General features: G+C 44.2%; 1 protein-coding gene across 13 annotated transcripts in view; it reads left to right on the top strand.

Moving 5' to 3' along the window:
• Positions 1–15,849, top strand: part of NRP1 (neuropilin 1) — a 150,160-nt gene that overhangs the window by 110,704 nt on the left and 23,607 nt on the right. For 9 of the 13 annotated variants that reach the window (XM_021064971.1, XM_005668176.3, XM_021064974.1 and 6 more), the window contains 3 exons: positions 5,514–5,845; positions 11,623–11,767; positions 15,689–15,793. In XM_021064971.1, coding sequence (XP_020920630.1) covers positions 5,514–5,845; positions 11,623–11,767; positions 15,689–15,793 — 582 coding nt within the window. The remainder of the gene's footprint in view (positions 1–5,513; positions 5,846–11,622; positions 11,768–15,688; positions 15,794–15,849) is intronic. The other 4 variants (XM_021064977.1, XM_021064976.1, XM_005668179.3 and 1 more) reach the window with 1 other exon arrangement.

The following is a 15,849-nucleotide window of genomic DNA, read 5'->3' as shown; positions in this document are numbered from 1 at the left end:
CATTAAACCTTAACTCTCCACTCTCCCCTCATTCTAGCTTCTGTCTGTATGGATTTGACTACTCTAGGTAACTCATATTAATGGAATAATGCGATTATTTGTCCCTTTGCATCTGGCTTATTTTCTTTAGCAATGAAAGATTTTTAAGCATGAGAATGACATTTAAAAAATAATTATGGGGAGTTCCCGTCATGGCACAGTGGTTATCAAATCCAACTAGGAACCATGAGGTTGCGGGTTTGATCCCTGGCCTTGCTTAGTGGGTAAAGGATCCCGCGTTGTTGTGGCTCTGGTGTAGGCAGGGGGCTACAGCTCTGATTCGACCCCTAGCCTGGGAACCTCCATATGCCGAGGGAGCAGCCCTAAAAAAGACCAAACAAACAAACAAAAAAAAACAATTATGAAAAGTGAAATGGGGAGTTCCCATTGTGGCTCAGCAGGTTAAGGACCCAGCTAGTATCCATGAGGATGTGGGTTTTTTTTTTTTTATAATTTTTTTTATTTTCCCACTGTACAGCAAGGGGGTCAGGTTATCCTTACATGTATACATTACAATTACATTTTTTTCCCCACCCTTTCTTCTGTTGCAAATGAGTATCTAGACAAAGTTCTCAATGCTATTCAGCAGGATCTCCTTGTAAATCTATTCTAACATGTGTCTGATAAGCCCAAGCTCCCGATCCCTCCCACTCCCTCCCCCTCCCATCAGGCAGCCACAAGTCTCTTCTCCAAGTCCATGATTTTCTTTTCTGAGGAGATGTTCATTTGTGCAGGATATTAGATTCCAGTTATAAGTGATATCATATGGTATTGGTCTTTGTCTTTCTGGCTCATTTCACTCAGTATGAGATTCTCTAGTTCCATCCATGTTGCTGCAAATGGCATTATGTCATTCTTTTTTATGGCTGAGTAGTATTCCATTGTGTACATAGACCACATCTTCCGAATCCAATCCTCTGTCAATGGACATTTGGGTTGTTTCCATGTCCTGGCTATTGTGAATAGTGCTGCAATGAACATGCGGGTGCACGTGTCTCTTTTAAGTAGAGCTTTGTCTGGATAGATGCCCAAGAGTGGGATTGCGGGGTCATATGGAAGTTCTATGTATAGATTTCTAAGGTATCTCCAAACTGTTCTCCATAGTGGCTGTACCAGTTGACATTCCCACCATCAGTGCAGGAGGGTTCCCTTTTCTCCACAGCCCCTCCCGCACTTTTATTTGTGGATTTATTAATGATGGCCATTCTGACTGGTGTGAGGTGGTATCTCATGGTAGTTTTGATTTGCATTTCTCTTATAACCAGCAATGTTGAGCATTTTTTCATGTGTTTGCTGGCCATCTGTATATCTTCTTTGGAGAAATGTCTATTCAGGTCTTTTGCCCATTTTTCCATTGATTGATTGGTTTTTTTGCTGTTGAGTTGTATAAGTTGTTATATATTCTAGAGATTAAGCCCTTGTCAATTGCATCATTTGGAACTGTTTTCTCCCATTCTGTAAGTTGTCTTTTTGTTTTCTTTTTGGTTTCCTTTGCTGTGCAAAAGCTTTTCAGTTTGATGAGGTCCCATGGGTTTACTTTTGCTCTAATTTCTATTGCTTTGGGAGACTGACCTGAGAAAATATTCATGATGTTGATGTCAGAGAGTGTTTTGCCTATGTTTTCTTCTAGGAGTTTGATGGTGTCCTGTCGTATATTTAAGTCTTTCAGCCATTTGGAGTTTATTTTTGTGGTGTGAGGGTGTGTTCTAGTTTCATTGCTTTGCATGCTGCTGTCCAGACTTCCCAGCAATGCTTGCTGAATAGACTTTCTTTTTCCCATTTGATGTTCTTGCCTCCCTTGTCAAAGATGAATTGACCATAGGTGTCAGGGTTTATTTCCGGATTCTCTATTCTGTTCCATTGGTCGGTCGGTCTGTTTTGATACCAGTTCCACACTGTTTTGATGACTGTGGCTTTGTAGTATTTCTTGAAGTCTGGGAGAGTTATGCCTCCTGCTTGGTTTTTGTTTCTCAGGATTGCTTTGGCAATTCTGGGTCTTTTGTTGTTCCATATAAATGTTTGGATTGTTTGTTCTAGTTCTGTGGAAAATGTCATGGGTAATTTGATAGGGATTGCATTGAATCTGTAGATTGCTTTGGATAGTATGGCCATTTTTACAATATTGATTTTCCCAATCCAGGAACATGGAATATCTTTCCATTTCTTTACATCTTCTTTGATTTCTTTGATTAAAGTTTTATAGCTCTCGGCATATAGGTCCTTTACCTCCTTGGTCAGGTGTATTCCGAGGTATTTGATTTTGTGAGGTGCAATTTTAAAAGGTATCGTATTTTTGTATTCCTTTTCTAATGTTTCATTGCTGGTATACAGAAATGTAACTGACTTCTGAATGTTAATCTTATATCCTGCTACTTTGCTGAATTTATTAATCAGTTCAAGTAGTTTTGGGGTTGAGTCCTTAGGGTTTTCTAGGTATAGTATCATGTCATCTGCATACAGTGACAGTTTGATCTCTTCTCTTCCTATATGGATGCCTTTTATTTCTTTTATTTGTCTAATTGCTATGGCTAAAACTTCCAAAACTATGTTGAAGAGCAGTGGTGAGAGTGGGCATCCCTGTCTTGTTCCAGATTTGAGTGAGAAGGCTTTGAGTTTTTCCCCATTGAGTATTATGTTTGCTGTGGGTTTATCATAAATGGCTTTGATTATGTACGGGAATGTTCCCTCTATACTCACTTTGGCAGGGTCTTGATCATGAATGGATGTTGGACTTTGTCAAATGCTTTTTCTGCGTCTATTGAGATGATCTTATGATTTTTGACTTTTTTTTTTTTTTTTTTTTTTTTTTTTTTTTTTTTTTTTTTTGTGGTTTGTGTGTGTTTTTTTTTTTTTTTTTTTTTTTTTTTTTTTTTTTTTTTTTTTTTTTTTTTTGTTAATGTGGTGTATGATGCTGATTGATTTGTGTATGTTGAACCATCCTTGTGAACCTGGGATGAACCCAACCTGGTCATGGTGTATAATTTTTTTGATATGTTGTTGGATTCGGTTGGCTAAGATTTTGTTGAGAATTTTTGCATCTATATTCATCAATGATATTGGGCGATAGTTTTCTTTTTTGGTGGTATATCTGTCTGGTTTTGGAATGAGGGTGATGGTGGCATCATAGAATGTCTTTGGGAGTATTCCTTCTTCTTCAACCTTTTGAAAGAGTTTAAGGAGGATGGGCACCAATTCCTCTTTATATGTTTGATAAAATTCACCTGTGAAGCCATCTGTCCTGGACTTTTATTTGTAGGGAGTGATTTTATGACCTCTTCAATTTCATTTCTAGTGATTGGTCTGTTCAGTTGGTCTGTTTCTGCTTGATTCAGTTTTGGCAGGCTGTAAGATTCTAGAAAATTGTCCATTTCTTCCAGATTGTCAAACTTGTTGCCGTATAGTTGTTCATAGTATTCTCTTATGGTTTTTTGTATTTCTGCTGTATCCGTTGTGATTTCTCCTTTTTCATTTATAATTTTGGTGATTTGGGTTCTTTCTCTCCTCTTTTTAGTGAGTCTGGCCAGGGGTTTATCAATTTTGTTCACCTTTTCAAAGAACCAGCTCTTGGTTTTATTAATTTTCTCTATTGTTTTTTGAGTCTCTATTTTATTGATTTCTTCTTTGATCTTTATAATTTCCTTCCTTCTGCTGACTTTAGGACTTTTTTGTTCTTCTTTTTCTAATTCATTTAGGTGGAGGGTTAAGTTGTCAATTTGGGATCTTTCTTCTTTTTTGAGAAAGGCCTGTATTTCTATAAATTTCCCTCTGAGCACTGCTTTCGCAGCATCCCATAGATTTTGAGAGGTTGTGTCTTCATTATCATTTGTTTCAAGGTAGTTTTTAATTTCCTTCTTGATTTCCTCATTGACCCATTGGTTTTTTAGTAGCATGTTGTTTAGTCTCCATGGAGTAGGTTTTTTCTCTTTCCTTTTCCCATGGTTGGTTTCTAATTTCATGGCATTGTGTCAGAGAAGATACTTGAGATAATTTCTGTGCTCCTAAATATTGAGATTAGCTTTGTGTCCCAATGTGTGGTCTATTCTTGAGAATGTTCCACGAACATTTGAGAAGAATGTGTATTCTGCTTTTTTTGGATGTAGTGTCCTGAAGATATCAATTAAGTCTAACTTTTCTATTGTTTCCTTTAGGATCTCTGTTGCTTTATTGGTTTTCTGTCTAGAGGATCTGTCCATTGATGTGAGGGGGGTATTTAGGTCTCCTACTATGATTGTATTCTCATCAATATCTCCCTTTATGTCTGTTAATATTTGTTGTATGTATCTGGGTGCTCCTGTATTTGGGGCATATATGTTGACGATAGTAACATCCCCATGAGGATGTGGGTTTGATCCCTGGCCTTGCTCAGTGGGTTAAGGATCCTGTATTGCTGTAAGCTTCAGCATAGGTCACAGATGAAGCTTAGATCTGGCATTGCTGTGGCTGTGGCATAGGCAGGCAGCTGCAGCTCTGATCTGACCCTTAGCCTGGGAACTTCCATATGCTACAGGTGTGGCCCTAAAAAGAAACAAAAAACAAAAAACAAAAAAAACAGGTGATATGGCTGTGGTTGTTTCAAAACTGGGGTTTGAAAGGCCAGCCAGGAGACCATTTAGCATGTAGGGCAGGAGAGCTCATATCAAGATGATGCCAAAAGAAATGGAGATGGTAAGGCAGGTCTAGTACGCTGCCTAATATATGGACAAATGTGCCAGCATTTGGTAGCAGAACAGACATGGAAAATGGAAAATAGGGAAAGACAAGATGACTAGTTAGGAACTAGCTGATTTGGTGATTCCACCCATTAAGTACAGAGTTAGTTAAAGGGATCCAGTGTCAAGGGGAGAGGATCAATTCTGTTTGGACTTGGGATGTTTGCAGTGACAGTGGGATCTTGTGTGCAAAATGCTTGTGCAATAAGAAATGGGTTGGGGGGACACCTGGGAGGAGAATGGGCCCCTCCTTCAACCTCACTCCAAAAGTGCCCCCCTCTCTGTAAGGCCCCACCTGTCTCTTCAGCCTGCCTCAAGCTCTTTCCTTCCGGTCACTTCCTCATCACTTTCTTTTTACTTTTCTATTGCAAACTTTCCTGCTGTGGAGTGTATTGATGGCCACATCGCCAGCCCTCCATAAACTGAACTTCCACCAGGCAGGGCCTGTACTTGCTCTAGGGTTAACTTCCAGATACCAAAGGGACTCAACATCAATATTTTGACATTAATCTTGGAAAAACTCAAAAAGGGAGAAATGAATGTTCTTACTGAAGATTTTCTGTATTGGACTGTGAGTGTACAGGGCAGGGCGTGCGCGAGGAGGCGGAGGAAGCTCTGGTTTAATGTCAGATGATCCAGACATTTCCAGACATACACGAGTGGGTCAGACGATGTTTTTATTCGCTATGCTGGATTCTCTTTCTAAGCATGTTAGAAAGACCTCTAGAAAGTCAATTTACATTGCATAATCTGTTCCCTCTCTAGATTATCCTTGCTCTGGAATGTTGGGTATGGTGTCCGGACTTATTTCCGACTCCCAGATCACAGCGTCCAACCAAGGGGACAGGAATTGGATGCCTGAAAATATCCGCCTGGTGACCAGCCGCTCTGGCTGGGCGCTGCCCCCCGCCCCCCACCCGTACGTGAACGAGTGGCTCCAGGTGGACCTGGGAGAGGAGAAGATCGTGCGGGGTATCATCATTCAGGGGGGCAAGCACCGGGAGAACAAGGTGTACATGAGGAAGTTCAAGATCGGCTACAGCAACAACGGCTCCGACTGGAAGATGATCATGGACGATGGCAAGCGCAAGGCCAAGGTGAGACCCGCGGCGGGGGCGGCGGCCGGGGCCGGGGCGGGAGCAGCGCCAGGAGGAGGCCTTCCCTCGAGGCCTTGAGGCGAATCCAGGACCCTGGCCTCTTCCTGCGGAAGCGGGGCCTCTCATTTCCTGCAAGCCGTGGGATCTGCGGGGGCGAGTGGTGGCCTCTGATTCCAAGGAAGATGCGAAGGGGATGCGGAAACCACATCCCAGACAAACACAGGAGGAAAGCGTGGCCGGTCACCTTTCCTTCCATTAGGGACCAGCAAGCAGGTGGCTCAGATCCAGGGGACAGGGCGGTGGGGAGGGCGTAGCCAGGGGCTCAGGGTCACCAGGTAGGAACTCAGAATCTGTAGATTTTGAGCTGAGTGAGCACCCTGCTGCCCAGTCCCCTTCTCTCACTCATCCCTTAAGTGTATTTTTTTTTTACAAATTTTAATTTTTTTAATGAAAGAGTCTTTAGATTCTGTAGTGCTTTACAATTTTCAAAAATTTCATAACTGCTGAAATACATATAACGGAAAATTGGCCACGTTAACCTTTGGAAGTGTACAGTTAGTAGCGTTAAGTGTATTCACATTGCTGTGCAATCAATCTCTAGAACTTTCTCATCTTGCGAAACTGAAACTCCGTCCCCGCTGAGCGATAACTTTCCACCTGCCTCTCCCCCTGCCCCAAACAGCCACCGGTCCACTTTCTGTTTCTATGAATTTGACTACTCCGGGGCCTCATGGAAGTGGAGTCAGACAATACACATCCTTTCCTGACGGGCTTAGGGCTTATTTTACGTGGCACAGCGGCCTGGAGGTTCATCCATGTTGTAGCCTGTGTCAGAATTTCATTCCTTTTTAAGGCTGAATAATATTCTATTGTATGTACAGACCACGTGTTATTTATCTATTCATCCATTGATGGGCACTTCCCTTGCTTCTAACTTTGTGCTATCGTGAATAATGCTTAAGTCTATTTTTTAACGCATTGAACCTTTTAAAATGCAGTTGGCCCTTGATCTAGCGAAAAAGGAAATATTCCAACCTTCACCAGAAAACGTGGTTTTTGTTTTTTTGTTTGTTTGTTTTAGCAAAACAGATATTCTTTAGTGATTTTGTTTTACTTAAGCTGCTGGTTAAATGTTATTTGCATTTCCTGAGCGCAGAACACCAACTAGGAAAGGATGCCCCCAAGTATACTGGGTGGTCTGGAAGCTGGTTTCAGATTCAAATAAGGAACAGCCCACAGAAATTCCATTCTGTATGCAGAACTATATGTGGGAATTGTTTTCAACTTATGTTAACACCCCCCCACCCCGGCCACCAGGACAACTGGCCTGTTGGTCCCCGCCTTTCCAGCCTTGCTTCGCAGAGGACCTACTCCTTTTGTGAAAGGATTTTAGCCCATTGAACAGATTGTCATCCTCCCTCTCACTCTAAGAGGGTGAGAATATGGCTTAATACAGTAACTCAGGCCAAAGCTTTGCAGGCAGGAGAAAAAGCCAGGCTGTGCAACTGTTCTTGGGTGGCTGTCAGGTGAGAATGCTGAACCCTAACCACTTGATGTAGGTCCCCGGAACTTTGTCCCTTTGGAGAAAGAATTCAGCAAAGAGACTGAGGGTAGTGAGGCAAGTAAGTGTTTATTTAAAGAGAGAAGAGAGAAAAGACAGGGTGTGGGGAAGCATAGGCACAGGCAGCTTGGGGGCCGGGGGTGTGGAGAGAGAGACAGACAGACAGACAGTGAGGAAGAGAGCCACCCCTGCTTCGCAGATCATTTAAATCACTTGTATGGGGGGCAGCCCATGCCAGCCTCCTCTGGCCACTCATCTTGCTTCCTCGGGCTGTGGCCTGACTCTGGGCCCTGCCCTGTGAGCACGTGCATCCTTCAGCCAGGATGGATTCTAGCGCAAGGGTCTCTGTGAAGGTGACAGGATGTGCTGTAGTCTGGTGCTCTCCTTTCTCTGACCCCTGAGAAACCTTCCTGGGAGTGTGTGGTTCCAGAGATCTCCTTGACCTCAAGAATAAGAAATAAGTGGTCTCTGTTTTATCCAAGCAGGATGCAGCTTTTATCTGGAAGTCATCTGTCCATAGGGAACAAATCACGGTTGCTCAGCCTGGGACCCATCTATCTCCTGTGGGTCTGCACAGCCAGCTCCCACTCTGCCCGGGTGTGGGGGCTCTGCAGAGACGCCTGTGCCCACGGGCTGTGCTCGGCAGTGGTGTGCAGGCCACCTCGAGGGCTGACGCTGTCGGAAACGTAAGCGTTCCTCTCCCATGTCGCCCCGGGTGAACTTGTGGTTTCTGAACCATGTCCAGTGGTTTCTAAAAAGCTGTGTGCAGCTACTTTCTTTCTTGAGTCCGTTTCATTTTCCCCTTTTATGTCTGCGCCTCTTGTTTTGGTGGAAGAAAAAGTAAAATAAACCTCAGAAGCTGGAGTTCCCCGAAGTTTTTCTGAGGAGCGGTGAGCCCTGTGGCTTTATCACCAAGTGTGAATGGGCTCCAAACCAACAACTTCCCAAGCCTGGCGGTGTGTGCTGTTGAGTCCTTCAACCCTAGGGTTCTAAGGCGGAAGGAAAACAAATTACCACATGCTTTGGATGGGTTGCATCCTGTGCTTCCCGGCCCTCGTTATCTAATCTGCTCTCCTGCAATCAGGTCTAAATCTGGCACGCTGTTGTAGTCCGTCAGGTGTAGAATTCACCAGAAGCCAGCCCAGAGCTTTCGGCTTTAACAACAACAACAAAAAAAAAACCCCACAAAAAACAAAACCAAAAAAAAACACTCGGAGTTCCCGTCGTGGCGCAGTGGTTAACGAATCCGACTAGGAACCATGAGGTTGCGGGTTCGGTCCCTGCCCTTGCTCAGTGGGTTAACGATCCGGCGTTGCCGTGAGCTGTGGTGTAGGTTGCAGACGCGGCTCGGATCCCGAGTTGCTGTGGCTCTGGCGTAGGCCGGTGGCTACAGCTCCGATTCAACCCCTAGCCTGGGAACCTCCATATGCCGCGGGAGCGGCCCAAGAAATAGCAACAATAACAACAACAACAACAACAACAAAAGACAAAAAAGACAAAAAAAAAAAAAAAACACTCCATTCAAGATTGATTGAATATGTTAGATTTTATTGCTAAAATATGACTTATCCATCATTATCTTCCTACGCATTTAAACCATAAAACTTCTCAGTCATTTACATGGCACCTAATCTGTGATTCCTAACATGTCCATCCCCCTGGAATAAAATCTTCAGGATGAAAAAGGAAACTGGTTAAACCCTCCTTTTAGGACCAGTATGTATTTCTAAATGGCACAGAGATATTTAAAACTTACTTTAGTAAAACTTGCAAATGAAAGCTGCCTGTCTAGGATGCTGAGTACCTTCTACCTAATGGTAAAGGGAGCACTGTGTTTGGTGATAGAGCATAGCACTTGGATGGATTTCACATCCTCTGTGCCCTCTCCTTAGTTCCTTCCCTTAAATAGTGCATGACATACAGGGTGTATCACAGTCTTTGAGTCAACTAGACTTTCCAGGGGCAGATAGATTCTAAACACTGCAAGCCCTCTTCCTCTAAAGCATGGTTAGCAAAAGGACACAAAGACATTTAGTAAACAATCTTAAGTTAGCAAACTTAGCCCACTTCCATCCGGCCCTTCCTTGCTATTACTCTTCCCTGCTCATTACAGCCAGCCTTTATAATCTATTTATGTTGTGCTGATTCTTTGCTCAAGTTCAAAGAAGGGGAAGAGCCTGGGATTCGTAGCTGCAAGTACTTCTCTGCTAGCATTGTTGGAGCTATGTTAACATAGATGGAAGATGCCCGTATAGGAACACTGTTTTCATATGAGTGTCTTGGGACAGTTCATTGGGCCTGACAATGATATATATCAGATTCTCAGCGGCAGCAACTGCAGTTCTATAAGGAGTGTGGGGCCTCAGGAGTGAATTTGCTTGTGAAAATGATAGGAGGAAACTTTGAGAGAAGCAGGTCTATCTCAGCCCCCGACTTCTAGATTCCTAGATTTTCTGAGTTGGAAAAGGCTGATCTATTTACTTCTAGAAGTCAGGGAACCTCCAGTTATGTCACTGCTTCCCACCCTGTCTGCCTTCTCTTTCTTGTGTCCCCTGATTGGCCAGGATATTTCCACCACGGGATGGTGGCAGCTTCAGCTGGTTTCTGATATCTCAATCCCACTGTTGGGTGTGGTACCCACTCCTGATGGGGATGGACATGGCCACCCGCTCAATCAGGTCTCCCAAGTTGGGAAACCCAAACTGCACTCCATTTAAAGAAAAAGCAAGGGAACTGAATGTGCCGTGGTGGGAAGAGACCTCAGTGTCCTAGACTTCAGTCTTGTCTTCCATTAAAATAAGGAGATCAAACTAGGTTGTTTCTAATGGCAGCGTGGTAAAGGGCAACAGGTAAAATGGCTAGTTCTGAATCCCAAGGCAATGGGCAAGCTCCTTGACCTCCTTGTGCCTCCTCAGTAAAAGGAGGGTAATAATAGGACCTACCTCTTGGAGCTGTCTTGAGAATTAAGCGAGCGAAGACATTTTAAGCCCTAGAACAATGCTTTGCACCAGTAAAGATCACATGTGCTTGATATATAAAGAGACAATCCCAGCGATAAGGCATTTTGATTTTTCTAATTCCCTTCCTTCTTCCCATTCTGGACAGAGTCAGGAATGCTGTTAGGAGAAGAGGACGCAGGCAGGCTTATCTATTTCTTGAAGAAGAAAACAGGTCTAGTCATTGCTCTATTTTCTTACAACTCCGCTCGAGGATTTTAACCTTCCTAACAATGCAAAAAGGGAAATGGAATAATCCAGCAACAGCAGGACAGTAACGGCCTGGCTTCTGAACACGTCACAGGGACATCCCATTAGGAATGTCTGTCACCAGGAGGTGCTAACTCACTGTCGGGCAGCCAGACATCAGAGCATCACTTTGTTAGCGGTCAGGACCCTGTCGCCTTCCTGAGATGAGGTCTTTTACCTATGAACGCTTCCAGCTAATGCTGCTGCTTACGTCAACAGCCGTTCCAGCAGTTGCACTAACCCAAGTTCTTGACCACACAGCTCTTGTACTACATGGAATTTACTCTCTCCTCCCCCAGGAATGTGCTTCCTCGCTCTTCTAGAGGATGGAGTTGTAGCAAAGGCAGGACCCACTCTCTTAAGGGAATGTAAGAGGGGTACTTCTTGGAAATGTGGTGTCTGTATAAGCTCTGAGAAATGGTGGCTCTCTTCCCGAGTCATCTTCCTCCACTTCCAAGAAGCGGTAAAAGTGTGGCTTCTCCCAGGCACATCAGCATAGCATTTAACAGTGTGTCTCATTGGGGAATTCCCATTGTGGCTCAGCGGGTTAAGAACCCAACTAGGATCCATGAGGATGTGGGTTCAATCCCTGGCCTCGCTCAGTGGGTTAAGGATCCAGCCTTGCCGTGAGCTGTGGTATAGGTCGCAGACACAGCTTGGATCCCACGTTGCTGTGGCTGTGGGGTAGGCCGGCAGCTGCAGCTCTGATTTGACCCCCAACCTGGGAACTTTCAAATGCACTTTTATGTGCGTCCCTAAAAGGAAAAAAAATGTGTCTCATTTGGGATAGCCTCAGTGTGTCCTCCAGAGTTCCTGAGAAACCGCATCTGTCACTTCTTAGAGGTTTCCTTCTCGCTGAGGAAGGAACGGCAGCCGTTAAGGAAGTGGTAGAGTGAGGCCCATTTCTCTGCCCTGTGCAGAGTCCTGGAGGAGGTTTTGTTAATACCTGGTGGTTTTCTCCCGCTTCGCAGTCTTTCGAAGGCAACAACAACTACGACACACCTGAGCTGCGGACGTTTCCACCCCTTTCCACGCGATTCATCAGGATCTACCCGGAGAGAGCCACCCACGGCGGCCTGGGGCTAAGAATGGAGCTGCTGGGCTGTGAGGTGGAAGGTAATCCTGGTTCCCAGAGCCCCCTCTCATTCCCTACCTCTTTGGGTTCCTTTTTCCTGTGTTCATGCCCCTGATGGTGCTGCTGCAAAGTGACGCCTCTCCCCCTGGGTTGATCCTGCATCTCTTGTGCCTGCTGGTCCCTGAGGCTCCACCCTCAGCTCCCTGCAGGAAACAGTGCTTTCCCCTCCCACTTTTGTCTTGGTCGTTTGCACAACACTCCTCAGATTCTGAGGGTTGTCTTCTTTGAGTTTTTTTTTTTTTTTAATGATGTATTGTGAAATTCACATAACATAAAAATCACTCTTTTAAAGTAAACAGTTCAGTGGCATTTAGTACACTGACAACCACGTATGCCACCAACACCCTCCTCTACCCAGTTCTAAAGCAGTTCCATCACACCAAAGTAAACCCCCTACCCGTTAAGCAGGCCCCCCTCCCTCCCGCTCCCTCATCCCCGCGGCAACCACAGACTTCTGGACTTTCTCAGTGTTGCTCAGAGGTCTGTGACTGGTCCGCGTTTCCATCTGCAGTGTGGACTGCCATCACATACTAGCAGGAAGCAGCATTTGACAGAAACATCAGGACATTCTCTTGGATGAATTTCTTAGGCTGCTGCAGAGAAGCAAAACTTCCGGGAGATAATCTATGGGTGTGAATGGATAGTGAGGTCGGTTTAAAGATGCTCTGCATAAACTTAGGTTATCATAGAAAGGTCACATCAAGGACAAATTCAGATCTGACACTGACCTTAGAATTGCCCTCTCCTCTGCATTGTTCATCACATTGTGAATGAGATGAGTGTTTGAAAAAGATAATAGGATGGTTGCTCTGTGGACGATTTTGTGCTTTTGTGCACTGAAAGTCCCATCTGCCTTAGATTTGGGCATAAACGAGTAACCTTATACCAACATTTTCATCCCCATAAAGGTCTCTCTCTAGGTTAGCTCAGAGAATGGCTCTTGTTGGTACCCAGATGTTAACCAATTGAGCATATGCTCAGCGTTGTTTAGAAGGATGCTTTTTAAATATCACCTTCTTGAGATTTCAAAATTATTTGTGGTTTGAGCTACCCAAATATAATTGCATTCCTGGGCCTATTAAATATCAGAAAACATTTCTTAGGCACTAAAGAATCTTAAGCTGTAAATCACCGTGCTAGTGCATAATTCATAGCTGCTTTTCTATGTGTTTATTTAAAAGCAGGCCATTATCTGCCATCCTTTATTGGGTAGTTTAGTTGTTTCCAGAGCTGTCATCATGTCCCAGACCTCAGAATATCTACCTAGTCCCTATCAACACAGACCGGGAATGACCATGTGCCAGATCTTTGGCAAAGATGCCAAGAAAGAGAAGGGATGGGCAGAGCGAACCAACCGCAGACGTGCTCGTTCAGTGTGCCGAGCAAGGGGATCATCTGGAAGAGGGAGCCTGCTGCTTGGATGCAGGACTCGAGCGTGCATTCTGGAAGGCAGCGCTGATTTAGGAGGTGGAATGACGGATGGTTGAAAAGACTGAGCCTGGTGGCAGGTTGCCAGTGTCAGCTCTGTGGTGAGGTAGAAATGGTGGTGAAGGGATTTGCCGCAGATGTTTGCAGGCTCTCGCAGAAGTGGGGAGGTCGTCCCGAGCCGCACGAGGAACCAACAGCCTGGGAAAGCACTGTCAGAGCTTCTTAACACAGTTGGTGAAAGGGAGTGTTTTTCTTCATCCTTAAAACAATGAACAGGCCCTTATTAAACATCAGCTTTGTACTTTGTTCTACAGGAGTTAGAGAGAAAGGGGGTAGGTCCAGCACCACCATCCGTGAAGGCCCATCCTATCTGGCGCCAGCACTTATATGGAAGAAATCATTAGAGAACCACAAAAGAAACATATTTTCAAGTAGAAAAATGTGGGGCGTAAAAAGGACTCCGTTTCTCCTTTTCCGTTTAACCCAGGTACTACCCTGGGCCACTCGCGATGCCAGACTCATCCTTTATAAGTACCGTAAGGAATGTGGAAAAACCAGCAAGATGAATAACAAGTTTAAAAGTGGCACATTACTTACAAGAGCAAGTAAAATTTAGCAAAGATGCAAGCTATTATACGTGGGATGGATAAACAGCAAGCCCTACTGTAGAGCATAGAGAACTAGATTCAGTGTCCTGTTATAAAGCATAATGGGAAAGAATGTGTGTATATATAACTGAATCCCTTTGCAGTACAGCAGAAACCAACACAGCACTGTAAATCAACTATACTTCAATACGATAAAAAAAAATTATTTTTAAAGGCAAGCATCTGGATTGGCAGAGGATTCTGCTGATCAGTAGTAGCAAGAAGTAGAGCCCAAAATATGTGTGTATGCATTTTACAAAGTCTAGATTATATGCGTGCATGGTGTGTATATTATCTGTAAGTGGTGATTGCCTAGTTATTGCTGGTGTGTGTCAGGGAGTAGTTGAGGAAGTTGAAATTAGCAGTGTGTCTGCATTTGTTAGAACTCTGCTCAGTCCTTTAGCATAACAACAAACAGTGTCAAAATTTTATTGAGAAAGCAGCAGTTACCAGCACATTCCTACTGGCCAGGAGCCAATTGAGAACAGGCCCCCATTCCCAGCATCTTGTCTGGTTCTCAAACATCAAGAGAACTGTCCATTATCTCAAGTCTTGTCGAGTGGAATGTAATGCCGAAAACTGTAAAATATTAAACAGATTGCAAAAATGAGTAACAGGCTAAAAAAAAAAAATAGATGGAACTCAATGTAAAGAACTTCAAAAGCAGTCTTTGATTATAACGTCGGCTACTTTTCAACTGCAGACTCAGAGCTAGAGGAGTACTGCCAGTGGTGGCATGCGGTCCTCTGGGAGTTCGGGTAAAATGACCCCAGGGGACTCCCAGACACCTGCTCTGCAGGGAGGGCTCCCAGGCCCCAGGCCAAGAAACTGACTTAGAGGGAGATGGAGTCAAGATACTATGAGAAAAGGAGTGTCTGTGTAGGTATGACTGGGTCACTATGCTGTACAGCAGAAATTGACTCAACACTGTAAATCGACTATACCCTAAAAGATAAATTTGATTAAAAAAGTAAAAGTAAGAAACAGTGGGAGTTCCATCATGGCTTAGCCAGTTAAGAACCCAGCTAGTATCCATGAGGATGTGGGTTCGATCCCTGGCCTTGCTCGGTGCATTAAGGATCTGACATTGCCACAAGCTGCAGTGTAGGTCACAGACACAGCTCAGATCTGACATTGCCGTGGCTGTGGTGTAGGCCTGCAGCTGCAGCTCCAGTTCAAACCCTAATCCAGGAACTTCCATATGCTGTGGGTGCAGCCCTGAAAAAAAGCAAAAATTTTTTTAAAGAAATTTTTCAAAAAAGTAGTAAACCACACACACACACACACACACAAAGAAATGGAGTCACTCTTAAAAAAAAAGTAAAGAACAATATTGTACTAAAAGCGAATGCTGAGACTCCCTTTTGGGGAAAAAAATTACAATATAAACTTAACAAACTTCATGAATATCAAGAATATAAAAAAACTCAGACAAGTGAATCGTCTAGCGCCTTGAAAATAAAAGGCGAAACACTTCAAGCACAATCGCTATCATCAAAGTTCTCAGCTCCACGGTCATGAATAAATAACCAGTGAGAAATCAAGAAGTTTTCAGAAAAAAGGTGTTTATGTAGATAACGATGTAGAAAGATGCTAAGGCAGCCAACGCTCCTAAGGAGATAGGGATCAAACACCAAAACGCAGCCATCCCCAATGCATTCTGTAAAACCCAAGTATATCTTTCACTCCTGAAAGAGAGGCAAACCACACTTCTGGCCTCCTAACCACAGATTAGAGTTTTCTGCACACGTGTCAGCAGATGCCGCAACTGGGGCTGGAGAATACATTTCAGAGGTGTGAGAAAATAATCCTTGGATCTCGTTTCAGCACCTACAGCCGGACCGACCACTCCCAACGGGAACCTGGTGGATGAATGTGATGACGACCAGGCCAGCTGCCACAGCGGAACAGGTGATGACTTCCAGCTCACAGGTGCAGAAACCATCTCCATCCCACTGCTGTGCCGTTTCGGTTCATGTTGTGCTTGA

This window comes from Sus scrofa, chromosome 10, assembly GCF_000003025.6.
Source record: "Sus scrofa isolate TJ Tabasco breed Duroc chromosome 10, Sscrofa11.1, whole genome shotgun sequence".
NCBI classification, from domain to species: domain Eukaryota; kingdom Metazoa; phylum Chordata; class Mammalia; order Artiodactyla; family Suidae; genus Sus; species Sus scrofa.
This window is presented reverse-complemented; position numbering and strand designations above follow the sequence as displayed.